Below are 15,362 nucleotides of genomic sequence, written 5' to 3' on the forward strand. Positions count from 1 at the left end.
GAATTTACCCCGAACACAAAAATTGCTATGAACGTCTCAATCCCTCCAACAGACGTGCTTGGAGGTTTGTGAACGGAGACCGAGACCGACGGGGTTCTGCTGGAAAAGCTCGACGCAGGAGCTCAGCTGGAATCGTTTCGGCTGCGTCTTAGCAGCGTAGTTTCTTCTGTGCTCATAATGAAATGAAGGCAAAAGCGCGCCAGTGGGCTTGGGGAGTGACAGGCTTGCTGCTGAGGAAGGGGGAAACGGCAGCTAGACCACTACCAGCACCGCAACGTCTACCAGTGGTGTTAACAGAGTGGCGTTGAGTGAAAATTTCACAGCGGGACTATCTTAATAACGAGTCGTTCTCTTATTTCCTTCCTTCTTTATGAGCGGCCGCCACATGTCTCCGTTCGCTCACAGCCGGAGGAGAAGCATCGCCGACAGCAGGCGAAAATCGCTTATCATGGTCATTTGGGAAACTTCTCGAGCCCGAGCATTGTGTAGAAAAATTCTTCTGGATGGAGCACCACAAAACGACTCCGGAGAACATGAGATACTGGATCGAAGCGTAGGTTCGATGGAATTCCAACCCTACGACCTTCCGGCCGGAAGGATAGACCGAGAAACCCGGACCAGGTCCTTGGGAGGTCTGAGCCGGAAAATAGTCAGATGGTTCGTGGAGCGGTCACCACTAATATGCGCTGTCACTCGTTCGGCTGCGGCTCATCGTATTGACCCGTCGTCGTGGTTTCGCCTGGAGCTATGAGTTGCCAGTTGGATGCCAACACTGAGCCCGCCGCTCGCTCGATGTCCTTAATTGCAGGGCTTAGAAGCAATAAACGAATGTTATGTGGCCAAATACCGTTTTGCTGAGCCCGGCCACGCTCCGCGAGACGCCACGAGGGCAAACAATGTCGAGGATTGTGCGGCGCGGAATACTAATCACAATACTCGCGAGGAATGGATTGAGGGAGAGCTGCCGCGGAGAGCTCAACGAGTCCGTAAATCCTGCTCCGTTAGACTCGTTTGTGGCCGAGATCCCCCGACCGCGGGAGATACTGCGGCATTCAGTCTTTCCATCAGATGGAGAGACCTTTTCCGGGAAGAGTATTTCATTGTCTCGCGAATCATGACCCGCGATCGCTGTGAAGACGACGCGTTTGGATCGTGGCGTGATCTCGCTCGATCGAGCGAAACTACCGCTGAAAGATTGCCAAGACCCTCGTTGATCACAATAAGTGAATTCCCGACGATTCCCGGGAAAAGAACTACCGAGAAGGGGGCTGGTGACAGCCAAAAGCGGAGTGTCATTCCAAGAATTCCGTGGACCAGACCCTCCCTTGCCGATTCGTCGCACACACGGTCGCTCTTCGACCTTGTTGTCTCTATTTTCTTTCATGTCAGGGAAGAATCCGCTATTGCACGACGGAAAGAATGCCGACCAGACCGCGCGAGGGACCCTGCTGGCGGCTACGAGCTTGCTTCACTCACGGACTCGGGACCTTCAGCGCTACGAGAAACAACGAGTGGAGGAACGCTTTACTGGAACAAGAGTTCGAGGGAAGTTTTTCGAAAAACGACGAAAATCCCTCGGGATACTCTGAAGTGTCCACAAAATCACTCTCGCTGTGAGAAAAATCCTCCGATCGAGTGAATGAACGCCTCACACACCGGAACGAATGTTTTTATCGCGGTGGCGCAACACGGTCCCACTTCCGTTGGACTGTTTTTGCCTGAGGTACCCTCCACTTAGGGGCTCTGACACGAAGACGGCTCCTCGCGTAACTCCCGAATGGCAGACTGATCCCCGTTTCATCGTTCTTGCCTGCCTCCCTTGTCGTTTGTCGTGACCGCTCGGACGGGAACCCACCGCAAGCCATATTATGCTGAGGTTAAGATAAATTGCATCCAAATTACTTTGCGAGCTCCGGGCGTTGTTTCGGAGATGTCCGCCGACTACGACAATTCGTAGGCCTGTGGGGTCGCGAGCGCCCGAATGAAACGAGGCCTGTAATCACTCATCATGGCCGCAAACGTCGTTATGCGGTCGTGTTGAGCATCTCGACGGATGGATATTTCTGCTATTGCACAGCGGAAGCTCGAGGATTTGCGGGAGCCTGGAAAAACGAAAAGCGAAGAGCCGATCAATTCCAATACATTGTAGATAATCGTGGAAGTACTCCGCGGCGAACTCGACGGTCGGTTCCAGCGAAGCGTCTCTCCGCGACGAATATCTGCGTGGGGAATTCTTCTCTGGATCGTGATGATGATGATGCGACAACCAGCTCCGACCAAACCCAGATCGACAATGACAATAGTAATTCTCCCACGAGCGCGCGTGGCGCTTATCAGCGAAAGGAGATCTATCGAAGAATCGGGAGTTATCAGGAGATTTTCCGATTCGCCGGGGCGGTCCAAAATGATCCCGCTCTCGAATCGAGGAGCTAGACTCGGACCCCGTTGATTCGCCTCGTTCAATGTCGATGTGGATGCATTCTTTACGTTTCCGGTGAGGTCCTAGAATGTCGTGTCGGATTGCCGTTGGCTAGACTTGAGCTGTGTCTGACTGGGAACAAGCCGAGACCCTCTATTTCTTCCGAGACGTTGTGTGATGAAGTCCCTCGACGACATCGGTGATTCTTCATCGTAGTCGAGCAGAGCGATGCGATCGTTGCTCCGCTCGCTGGAATGCTGCGGCTCGACTGCGGTCAAGTGCAGTGACTTCAACATCGCAACGATGGGAAACGCGACCCGGGTTCTCTTCAGCGGGTGAGCGCTGCGCGCAGTGGGGGGCGGCGGGAGGAAATCGCGATCCCTCCCGCACATCTTTGTCAGGGCTGAGTGGTTGCCGTGGCGGGCGCTATCGCGAACGTTCGAGCCTGCCTAATATATGCAGTCTACCGCCGCCACTGGCTCACGCTGATCCCCGCTCGGCTGAGGACGACCTCCGGCCTCGCATCGTCGACTTCGTCTTGAGCTGGGGAGCGGTCGATTTGATCTTCATCATTCCGTTCATTTCCATCATCGTTCTTCAAATCACGTGACCCATTCCTAGGTCTGTCGGCAACGAACGCAGGTAGTTGGTCTTCTCATCTCTTTAGCTGCCGCTGGCGCTTATCTTCTTCATCTATTATCCTAATGGCAGGAGATTCCTCTATGAGAAACTGCCGTCTTACAGTTCGTAGAAAGAGCAGCAGCAGCAGCTTTGGGATAAGACCAGCGGGAGGACAGTGATAAAGTATGATTGAGAGAATGCAGCGCCTTTCCAAGACTGATAACAAACTTGTCGGGCCCCGGGGGAGACTCCACGACAGGGAACGGGCCCCGAGATCAAAGGTGTCAGCTGGAAGAAAGCTGAATACTTCGGGTTGATCTCACACAAATATCGGTCACGCGACTTCATTTCTAACAGATTTCCACCGGGGAACTCCTCTGATAGTGGCCGACTAGGCAGGGTCGGTCGGAAATCGGGCCGATGATAAATTGCGTGGGGATCCGCGCTCGGAGAACGCCAGATTCACAGTGCGTCTCTGCCACACCTACAGTTGCGCCGACTCATGTAGTTTTTTCGTTTGCAGATGCTACGCTGAATCCCACCGGATGTATCTGCTCCACATTCTGCTGGCCTGCGTGGCCTTGGCTAGAGCTCAAGGTGAGTCGAGGCGACCTTGCCCACAACTCGGAAACATTCATACGAACTCGCCGTTCGTTGTCCAACAGACATAATAATTGTCCTCTTCGAATGAAGCGAGTTTCAATTCGATAATAAATTCTAAACTGAGTGACTTCATCTAGTATGTGGAGCCTTCTAAGGGGTGACTGACTGATATCTGGTCATAGAGGGCGGAGGAGATACTATCGGAGGCATCCGAGATCAATGCTCACAAACCGGGAGCTCCACACAGTCCGTCGAGCTTTGTGGACGCCCTGGTTCTAGGACCTTCTTCAGCGACGAATGATGTGCCGATTGAAATTGAGCCAGAATTGTGGGGAAAGTCATCTCAGGGATGGCATTGATGTCACAAAGGAGCGACCTATCGCCCGGGGAGACATCGCAGAATTTCTGTCGGACTTTTCCCGATGAGCATTCAGACTTGTCCATAGCACAGAGGTCTCCGAACTTGATCCGATACTCGATTGAAACTACGAAGTCATTATCGTTCGGGAGAATTCTTCTCTGCTGCTCTGCTGCTCAATATGTATCTAACATCGCTTGACGCCCCCATAAGGGGACTGCCCGACGTTCGCGCCTTGCCTGTGCCAGCATCGCGCACCCTCGACGTCCCAGGACCCGAGCTCCGAATAGGGATTCCCCCGAGGTGATTGCGTTCCATGCCTAGCCTGTTTTTATTCGAAGCTCGGGTGGCGAAGCTACGAGTCTGATGAACAATCAGACCCACGGACACGTTCCTCCTCCTCTCCTAGTCTGACAGGCCTGTCGGGCAAGCTGAGAGCTAACGAGATGACCTCAGGTATCCTGATACTGACGTGATACTGACGTACCTAGACCATGGGGCTGATATACGGAGTCGGGTCAGAAGACGAGCGTTGAAGTTCAAGGAGTTCCTCCGCTTGCGCTCCGTGCGATAGATGAGGAAAGCGCAGCTGAGGGCTCCCCGCCGATTTTAACGGTGATCGAACCGGAGGCAAGAGCTGTGAATTTTAATTAAAGCTTTGCACTGTGCCTTCATAACGTCAGCCGATCCCGAGGTCTCATCGCCAACCATCCCCTCCTTGTTCGAGCGCCAGGTTTTCTCCCGCGCGAAATTCCCCTCCTTTTTTTCTCATTCGCTGCCGATATATAGCCACTGTGATGTGCGTAATACTCTTCATTAAATCACAATCGATGCCTCTCCACCGTCTCCAGGAGTGAATCTTCTCTGCCTGGATTTGATGGCAGGAGAAATGAGAAGTCTCTGAAGAATCACCGGTATTCCCCTCACCGCGACGACTCCGTGGGGAATTCCCTCGTTTGGAGGGCTCTGAAGGTGGATCAGAAACGACAAAGTTAGGTTTCCGCGGATCTCGTCGACCCACCGGTGAAGAGGTCCTGCTGATTTCTGCTTCCCATATCGACGGTGCGCCAGCATCAATGAATACGAATTACTTTCCCTCGAATTCGTGAGACAGTCGAATAATTGCGGGAGGATCTAGCGGCTAAGTGTCCGTTCTCATTGAAGACACACGTGCTCCGATCCAGATTGCTGGAACAAATTCATTCACCGTATTCGACCGGTAGCTATTCCCATGGTTCTCGTGTGTGGAACATTTGAATGGGTCCGACACTCATTAACCTGATGATATATTATTATCCAATAGCCCATCAGCCGCCTAGTGACTTCGTGGTTACTTATATCGCTTCCCGATCGATCATCGGAGCTGCGCGGCGTCAGCATCAGTCAATAATTAGACTGAGCCTGCACGCAAGTGAGGCGACCTCGCGACCAGGCTCGAAGCCCGCCGATGAATTCAAAGCCTTGGAACGGTCTGCCTCTCCATCTGTGAAGAGGAAAACGAAGATAGCGAGGAAGCGTGAGAAACCCTGTTTGGGCGAAACATATATGTCTCCATCGAAAACATTCTCTCTAATCCCGGGCAGCAATGAACACGCGGAAAAAATGAGCTCGCTTCTCCTCCCTGTTTGAGACGTCGGTTCCAATATTGGAGCTTCCTCTCTCCAAAATTTCTTGCCCCGGACGCGACCAGAAATACCAGTTCGGCAGAACAGCCACAGGGAAGTCTATTGTTGAATTGTTGTCTCTACCGCTCACTCGCCCGCTCTAGTCGATTGGTCGGTGAGCTCCAGGAAAGAGATTCCCGTTGGATGCTCCCGTGTCTGAGGCTCACCCCGCCTCTCTGGCGAGCTCTAACTTTCTCCAACGATCGACTCCCTAAATTTCCTCGCCTGGTTATCTCCCTTCTGAATTTCCAATGGGATCCTCCTCCATCACCGTATCTTCTCGCTTCTCTCAGTATAGAATTGTGAACGGGAAAAATAAGGCGGCTCATGTCCATTTGAGGGGATTGCCTTCGCTCAGAGCGAAGGGAAAAGTATCGCGGGAAGAAGACACGCACGAGAAATTGTCCGTGACCAGCATCTGATGCGCTGGACGGCCGCCCACGTCACACGAGGACTACGAGGAGGAGCAGTGCGGACACACAAGCGCCGGATCCCTCCCGTTCGTGGCCGCAAAAGACTTCCCCGCGAAGGACACGCGGCCTGTCCGGGCGGTGACCGCATTGCTTGGTGTCAATGCAAACGAGACTTTTATTTCGAGGCTGCGCTAGCAGCAGAAACTTCATTGTCACGTAACGACCGAAAGCTTTCTGCGAGGGCGTGAGAGAATGGAACGTTCGGAGGGCGCGAGAACAAGGGACTTGGGGGTCCTGCGGGGAACATCGCGGGATGTCGAGCGTAGGGGGCTGAGACCTAAGGGCGAGCGGATGAGACCACCCCGTGAGCACTTTGCGAGCCATGACAACATGGTTAGGTCCAAGCTGTTGTTCGTACGCGAATCGGTTGCTTCTGTTGCTCAACACCTGGCTCGTTCTCGCCCTCCTGTCCGTCGATGTCTCTCCGTCTAATTTGATCGCACTCAATGTCTTCGCCTCTCCCCCGTTTGTCAACAGTGTGTCAGACAGTACCGGTGGCGGGAAAGTTCAGGAGATCGGAGGATAAGGACGCGACTCCGGCGCCGTCCATGCGGTCGACTCCCTACCGCGTCTCACCACCGACTGCGACAACCGCAACTTCCCGCTAGCGCTGGCGCCCTTGCAGCTTGAGGCCTGGCCTCCCGATTGATTCATCTCGGTTGGATCGGCTTGAGTCTTCCACAGAAATATTCTCCCTGACTGAGGAATCTCTTTCCGACGATCATCGCGATCCTGAATCGAAGAGAACACGATCAAGGAGTCTCGTACGCAGCTGTCCAAGACGAGCTCCTGAATGAATGCCCGAATTCCGGCGTCAGCATTCTCTTAATTTCTGAGTGATTCTAATCGATGTCAATAGGCACACCGAGCATTCGATTCATTCTATCGCGGTTCAGGTCGTTGCCTGCTATCCTCAGGAGCATCCGATGGCTTTTCGATTGACCAACACGGATGACGGACTTGTACTTCCCGAGCCCTGCGACGTGGAAAATTGAGAATATCAAGATTGAGAATTCTGTTCCAGATGCGAGTCAAGGCGGGAGCAGCTCACTCGCGCCAGAGATATCGACAATCGCCCCCAACACAGAGGTGGCGACCGTGTACTCGACATCTGTTGCATCGCTCGCCGCGACGGCATCGACTCAGCCCGTCCGAGAAACGACCACGCTGCAAGAAACCCCAACAACCGAAGCAGCACGACAGCCGTCTCCAGAAGCAGCCTCAGTAACCGTATCCGCAGAACCACCCGGAACGACCGCCGTGCCGGACAAAGGCCCCGCAATGGCCGAAAAGCGGGTTCAGACTACCGAGGCTTCCGGGACCGAAACTGTTCCGAGCGTCGTCACGCCTCAAGAATCCACGTCTGCGCCAACTGTTCAGCCATCGCAGAGTCCACGGAACCCGAAATACGTCGACATCGACAGCATCAAACATCCTCCCGAAGAGCCACCGCCAGAAATACCGAGCAGACCTTTCCCGCAGAATATCACGGTCAGATTAGAGAACCTCGCTTGTGAATACCCCCAATACCAACGCCCCGGTCTGCGCATAGACGTCGAGAAGACATTCAAGCAACTCTCGGAAAACATCACAGAGGTTCATCTGACGGATGCGAACTGTAAAATGTAGGTTCATACATGGCGAGGGAGGAGGATTAGGGACTCTATTCCATCCGTTTCATTGCTGCGGAATGATTGCGGGGAAAACCGCACAGAGCAGAAAATTCACCTCGTTCTTATTCACATAGGTTCCTGACGTTGAACATTACGGTGACAGCCACCGATGGAGATTTCAAGAAACTTCTCGCAAAGCTCGAGGAGCACGTCAAGAACATAACCGTTGGCGAGCATATGATAATCACCGGCTTCACTCTCCACGACAGGTTGGTAAACAACGTATTTTTCCCTTCGGTCCGCTCGGCCGTCGAGGCATGAGAGAGGAAGAACATGGCGGCAAAAACTCCTCTTCTGCATGCACGAGCGTACATAACGCTCTGGTTGGTGCTTGAGCGAGGTGCTTCTGTGGGCACATCGGAAGGACGACGCCAAAGCTGAAGAATAAGGATTTTCATAATCGTCGTTCATCTGGCGTGATGATACGTTCCGAGCGCCCCGTGATGAGTGTATAATATGCAAATTCTGTGATAGCCCTCGCCCCCTGTATCCCGCTATAGAGTGTAGTCACTTCGTAGAACTGAGGTCGAGTTGAACCATTACCGTCCGTGCTATCTCGTCCCCCTCTCCCAATCTCGTTTCGGTCGGCTACTGAGATTCCTTCCTTGAAGTCAAACGGGATTCTTTCGCGACTTCAAGCGCTAATGTACTTATGGTACGGAATGGAGTAGACGTCGTAACGTGACCTTATCTGAAATGTTCGGCCCTCGTCTATGCCCGGCCCTCTTGTCTCAGGACGAAGGTTTCCTGTCAGGCATCAACTTCTAACGATGAGTCGTGCCTTACAGCGGAGAACACCAAGTGGACTTCAAGCCGACGGTCACCCGTGCCGGAAGATTCCCAACGTATCGCGAGGAATTAATTATCCTCATCGCTGTCATTATTCTTCTGATCATCGTCTTATTCATCGCCTGCGTTATTTGTTCGATCAGATGTTGCCGACGTACGCCCTCAACAAAGACCCTCGATATTCTGGAGACCCAAACTCCCCGATCCAGAAGCATGGACTTCAGCAATCGTATCCCACGGGCGCACACTCTCTACAGGTATGATTCCAGCGACAATAAAGATCTTCTTTGGTTTCGGAACTCGACAAGGATGGCTTTCCGCCGACGCGACGTTTCGAGCAAAAAAATAATCGAATTCATCCATCGTGAGTTTCGACAACGTTCGGCGCGGTGATTTGATAGAGTTGGAATCGCGACGACTCCACAAACAATCGGGCATCGCCGCCGCCTGTGGAGCGAGCGGTGAATCAAGCGCAGCTTTCGCTCGAGCGGGAGGAACACAAACTAAGCAGATTATCGGGTACTGACGTCGCTTGGTGGCTTGCTTGGGATGGAGGGAAGACCGAACGAACGAACGGAGCTATTCTATTAGCTTGGGATTAAGTTGTCGACGGAACCGAAATGAAAATCCTTCCACAGGTGGGGCTTCCTAAATTGGCTCCGACGCCAGCCCACCGCGCCACGCACTCCAATCCGCTCGATCCGAAGCGACGAATCGTCCTCTTTGACCCCCTCGTCGTTCCGAACGGCTTCCGCAATCATCTCCCTCACGAACTCTCGTTCCCGAAATTCCGAAATCGAGATGACTGATTGTAACCCACAGATCGCCCGAACGACTCGGCGGGAGTCGAGCTCGGAGAGGGCGCCCGCGATCTGAATCACAGCGCGTCTCATGTCCGACGTTTTCCGAATGTTTCCTGACTGATTCTTCTTCTTCTTTCATGTGATCAGCCCCACAGCCAGTGAATACTCGGGCTGCCTGAGTCCCATGACGCCTTTCGGACCGGGTATCGTTCAACCTTTCGATACATGTCTCGTGCCGCTCGAAGACGTCACACCGTCCGCTGGCGGAACCCGCAACTTCTCCGCTGCTCGAGCACCAGCCCAAAGGCCCAACAATCTCCCTATCAGGCAGCGAGTGGATTTTTCGCCGGACAAAAGCCGTTTCCGGTGAGCATAAGCAGCGCAAGCGTATCCTGTGCTAGCCAGCCTCAGCCCTGGTCGTTATTCGTTCCTTTTTCGGCAAGCTCGTCGTTGCGATGCAGCTGAGCGAAATGCGTCCTTTGCGTCGGTTGTTCCGAACATTTGAAAAGACTCTCCTTACAAAACGTCTCTCTTGTGCGGTTCGGCGACAAGATATGGTGCTTTCCTCCAGTTGTTTACCGCGAAAATGTTCGCGAGCGAGGAATGCTCTTGCGGGACGGTGTGTTCGAAAAGAGGAAATAGAGAGAGACCTTCGGAATTTTATGCTGTAAAATTTGCTTGAAAACACCGAATCGCTCGGTCTCGTGAAACGAACGAACGATATGCGCCTAGAGATCGGAGCTGAACGATTCAATGAATCGGGACTAGGAGGAACGGAAGGAGAGGCGCATCGGAGGTTTTACGGGGGAATAAGGAGAGACGTTGGAGTTTGCTGAGTTACAATGCAACAAACAATGTGCTATTCCAAGCAGATTATATGTAGATGTACCGTGCACGCTACTGCTGGAACAATCGGACGTAAACTTCGCTCTGCCGCTGGAAACAAGTTCGGTCATGTTTGTCGTTGATGTCGTTGCAGGTCTTACAACTACCCACCCAAACACAACCGCGCCCTGCCCGTAACGGCAAACGTTGCGAAGAGCTATGGCAAGAATGCGTCGCAATCCACCGAACAGCTAACCAAACACCACTCAGTGAGTAAAACAACAATTCTCGCACAAATTCGCACCCATCCGCACGGTCGCCACTCATCTACCCGCAGCTCAGACACCCGACGCTGAGTTTTCCCTCCCTCCGCTTCCATGGAGCCAGACAAACACAAAACCGACCAGGCCCATGGAAAACATGGAGAATAATAAAGATTAGGAATCGTTCCGACTGCCTCAATCCTCACGATACTTTCTTTCAGCTCGACGAAGATTCCGGAGTCGACAATCCCACCTACCTGCCCACGCCGTCGACACCGCATGTCAGCAGTGACATCGCAGAAACTCACAAAATGTAGCCCTTAATCTCATCAGAAGACAACATCCGAAAATAGCTCGGTGCCAAACCTGACGGCGTGCCAATCGTAATCATCCGACAATACCGCGGAGCAGCGAGAGGAACAATGTGTCGATCGGTGTCGATCGAGATCGATGCGTTTCTGTGAAGGAGCGAGATTCACACACCTTTCGAAATATTTGTACCTAGGTAACCAATGGCTCTGAGACGTGTTGGAGGAGCGACGTTTCGGGGTTGCATTCTCAATCTATGGGTAGCTATCGTTTTGTATAGGGTAACTCACGCTACTGGCTGACTTTGAGACTAGTGGACGACAGTGGTCGAAGAATGAGACAGAGAAGAAGTGCAGTCCGATACCGGGGCAGCTTCTCGATATTCGCAAGGTCAGAGAAAATGGCATTCACAGGACGCTTTGTGGGTTAGGCAAGAGCTCCATGGAAGCGGTACAAAGTTTTTGAAACTATCAGGAACCGGGGGAGACTCACGAACCTCTTCGCTTCCGTTCCAGAAAATCTAGAGAGCGCTGCTTCAAGATCGAAGGATATATTATCGCCTCGAAACTAAAAGTGTACAATCGGAGCGAGGATTGCTTAGTGATAGGACTGGAAATGGGGCTCCGAGGAGGCGGATGGTCGAATTTGGTCGGTCAGAAAAACAGATCTGCTCTAATGAAATATTTTTGTACAGGAGTCGGGTTGTCGTCGATGGAGCTTGAGAAGTATGACGAGTGTGAAGCCCGCACAGGGATTCATTATTATCCATGATTATTTGATAGAGAAACGAAGATGCACTCTCTCTATGGGCGTGGGTTGGTCTACTGAGGATTTTCGAGGGACTACGCGGAGATGTAAAGGGACGGGAAGATTAAGACCTCCGGTGGCGGATCGAAGCAGATCTCGAGACAGAGCAGCAATCGGAAACCGCCATCCACGGATAAACAAGACCCAGTTCGCGAGAATATGAAGACTCCGGAGAGAAAATGGCGGGACTCCGGCGGCGAAGGAGGGCATGTACGCGACCTACCGTGTAATGCTCGAATGGGCAACTCGTTAATAAAGGAACGACACTCGTGTATGCTGACAACTGGTTTCATCTGCATTGTCCGACGAGAGCGGCGTCAGACGTCCGTTTTTTCTTCCTTTTTCAGAGCCGCCACAAGTCTCACCGTCGTGTCACGGTAGATGGGCGTATCTCGATGATGCTACCCATGGATACATGGCACGGTGGTTGTTTCCCTGGAACCTGCGTGGGCTATGATCGCGGCGAGCTTTGCTCCCCGTTGAAGAGTCAGGCTTATGGAATAGAGGCGTGTGAGATCCGAGCAATTCGAGAAGCCCTGGAAGAGGCCCCTGTGGAAGCTCCTCCGCCAGCAGTAGGTCCCTCAGTCGAGCCCGATGAGTCTTTGGAATACGAAAGCCTCTTTTTGAAGCTCCTAATTGTGTGATTCCTGTTGCGCGAGTGCTTTCCGCCGACGGTTCCTATTCTTCGCAAAGTTTTGATGGTTGCTACACGATTCTTTTTCCGCGAGCCACAGCAGTCGCCTTTTTAGACGGAATAAGTGAGAATCAATTAGCGCCTGAAAAAGATCTGACGCATTCTCCCATCGTTGCACTCGCCAGTCGTTGGGGAGCAGGCGAAAAGGGCTCATTCCGCACAAAAAAGTCCAGCAAAGCTGGCTGATGACAAGCACACCATTCTTAATCAGCACCGCACCCATATCAAGGGGGCCGAGGGGGTCATGGCCCCTCCGAAAATTTTCGGTCTTAAAACTGAAGTACGGGCCGCGAGGAGGCGCGTCATCATTCCACACTCATGCTTTCCCCGAAAGGAAAATTGGCACACCCGAGATTCTTGACCACAAGTACCAGTCGATCTATTCTCGAATCGATTGTCGACAACGTTTCATTCCGCAATCGTGGAGATTGGTCCCTGAAAACATTGATGATAGGTGACAATTATTCCATCAAGGGTCATAATTGTGTCGTGGAGTCTGGATCCCTTTCGGTCAAGTATGAGAGGACGCAGGAATGACGTTGGCTCCTTGGGACATTGGGTTCCGAACGAGAAATATCGGATCGCGAGTACAAAGACGTAGTGTCTACCTGATACATGCACATTCTTATATATGCATAATTCGGGTAAAATAGCTATTCTGGTCGGGGAAAAGGGGAAGATTTCCTCCACAGCAAACCAAGGGGTAATTCCGCGTAATCGGCGCGCTATCGGTTCCAGATGTGCACATGCTTCGGGCCATCACATGAATTTTTTTTTCGAGGATCTTCCGAGGCTCTCTGAGGATCGACAACTCCCTCGTTAACATCAGCACTGATATTCCGGCGGGACACCTGAATGGCTCCATGCGCATGCGCTATACTCCGGCTAAACGTCAATGCGTTTCTCGTATTTTTATATCTTTTTCGATGAAATTCGCCCGACCTTGTTGCAGGGGCTCGGGCGTTCCGTCGCCCCGGAGCGAGCTAATCATTCTCTCGAAGTTTTTGGCGCCGATAATATAATCCGCGTTGAGTATGAGAATGATAGTTTCGAGTAGTCGCAGCCTCTTGGTCTCGATCGCACCGAAACGAGAGGGCGATGGCTCTCTGGTCCGTGCGATCAGCGGAGACGCCTGACGTCGACTGAATTCTCGGGTCAACCCCGCCGAGCCTTAGTACTGCGTGAGTCGCCCTCTCCATTCTGCTAGAAGTGACCGTTACTCGCGATGCAGCGGAGGAATCCCAGGGGAAAGAACCAGGCTGGCCAGGGAAGGTGGCCTTTCCTTCGGTTTCCCAAGAATCGGTTCCAAATTCACGGGATGGGGGGTGTAGTGCTGATTGTCTTCAGTTCATCGCGAGAAAGTGAAGCCTTTCCTCGGAATGACTTATCTGCATATCGATTATTTCGAGCCTCTCGCTTACTTCGTGTACAATGTGCGATCCGCTGAGTATGATCAGCCCGCGTGAATCCCACAGTAGTTTCCGGCGATCATTTCAGCAAAGTTGTTTCCCGACACCCAACATCCGTGTAGTCAGAGATATAGATAGCATGTTCTGACCATAAATCCGGCCCGGCAGTATTCAGGGGAGTCCTCCGCTTTGGTTCGGTCTACCGCTCTAATACTCACTGCTCAGCTGACGTGTTCGCCATTCTATCGCGGCGGAAGTCCCGGGGGACGTATTTACCACGAGCTCGTGTTATTTTCAGGGTCCACTCTTAAGGAATTCAGTTGTTTCCCAGATTTCTTTGATTGGTTTTGGGAGTGTCATCGCAGATGATTGTCAAGATGGGCGCTTTCATGGATTTCAATTGTTTCCTGGCATTAGGCCTCCCGCGCATCGGCGTTCTACAACAAGCAAACCATTGTCACTCCCTTCACAAGCTGGGGCCGACTTCCGACACACTGCTTACACAGGTGCGCATGAAGACGTACTTCGTTCTGCGCCGGAAACCCGATTGATCAGCCCACTTTTCGAGAACCTTTCGTCACATACTTAAGCTCATGAATGCTACGAGAAACGCAGGAAAGGCAGGTCGCACGGATAATTTCTCAAGTAGGTTGACGGGCATACCTTTTGGTGTGGGGAACTCAGATGAGGACGAGTCCAAGAAATGGAATCATGAATAAGTGAGACCCTTCTTACCGCATTGTCTTGGTAGCCACCGTGTTTCTCTTCCTGTCAGCCGTTTTGGCAAGTTCGACCGGAAATGAAATGCGCGGAATCTCGTTCGAGCGGAAGGGAGATGCCAACGACCTTGCAGATCGTTCAAAGTGGCAAAGAGGAAGGAAGGCGGAGACCTTTACATGTCAAGCGATGTTTCACCCCGGACACATGACGTTCAGAGGAGGGCCTGCCGAAGAATATCTTCCTTGACTAATGATAGCATTTTCACGTTGATAGAGCCCAGCTTTGAAATGTTTTCAAGAGCGGAGTGAACGACGGTGACCTTCGGAAGAAACGAGCACGGGAAGTGGAGCTCGAGAATTGCATCTTTCCTTGTGTTGGACAATCCACCGTTTCCATCGACGCTTTGAATGGACCCTCGGTCGCAATAACGGAAGCTCCCCGGGTATCGTCGCTTGCGGTCATGATTACGATCTTTGATTTGGGCCGGAGCCGAGCGACCGAATGAGGATGAATGAACGTACGATTGAGGAAACAATTCCGGCGCCTCTCTCACAGACAGGGAGACAGTGAGAATAAATCAATCCCGACCCTCATGAAAGGACTTCGCTATCGACTCGGGATCCCCGGTCGGGACCCCTTCCTAATGCCATGTTATACATATCATGATGATTCAATTCGCTAGGATTCTCTAGGTAGATTTGAGGGAACTTCCATCGTGAGACCCGGCTCGAGGTTTCCCTTGAGGAATTTTGACGTGAAAACGTCTTTAAAATCGCTTGGGTAGCCAGACGAATAAACTTCGTCCTCCATGCAACGAAATCTCCTGGCTTTTTGCGGCGCTAGAACCCCGTTGATACGCGGCGCCGCTGCACCGGCCGACTAAGGAAAGATTGGGAATTTACGGGAGATCTTTCAGATCGACTTTCCACAGG

At 52.3% G+C, this 15,362-nt stretch overlaps 1 protein-coding gene across 1 annotated transcript; it reads left to right on the top strand.

Moving 5' to 3' along the window:
- Window positions 1-3,585: 3,585 nt before the first annotated feature.
- On the top strand, window positions 3,586-10,808 carry LOC100898838 (uncharacterized). Its single transcript, XM_029111402.1, has 7 exons — window positions 3,586-3,637; window positions 7,163-7,763; window positions 7,886-8,020; window positions 8,600-8,857; window positions 9,551-9,769; window positions 10,383-10,497; window positions 10,713-10,808. Exons 1-7 carry the CDS (start codon window positions 3,586-3,588, stop codon window positions 10,806-10,808), a joined length of 1,476 nt encoding a protein of 491 aa, XP_028967235.1.
- The last annotated feature ends 4,554 nt before the right edge of the window (window positions 10,809-15,362 follow it).

The sequence above is a fragment of the Galendromus occidentalis genome, unplaced genomic scaffold (assembly GCF_000255335.2).
Source record: "Galendromus occidentalis unplaced genomic scaffold, Mocc_1.1 scf7180000077438, whole genome shotgun sequence".
NCBI lineage: Eukaryota > Metazoa > Arthropoda > Arachnida > Mesostigmata > Phytoseiidae > Galendromus > Galendromus occidentalis.

Excerpts from the sequence above, each read along its gene's own strand:
- LOC100898838 (XM_029111402.1), top strand. The coding sequence starts at position 3,586 with ATGTATCTGCTCCACATTCTGCTGGCCTGCGTGGCCTTGGCTAGAGCT. Across the intron at positions 3,638-7,162 it reads GGCCTTGGCTAGAGCTCAAG|ATGCGAGTCAAGGCGGGAGC; the intron begins GTGAGTCGAGGC and ends ATTCTGTTCCAG. Across the intron at positions 8,021-8,599 it reads GGCTTCACTCTCCACGACAG|CGGAGAACACCAAGTGGACT; the intron begins GTTGGTAAACAA and ends CGTGCCTTACAG.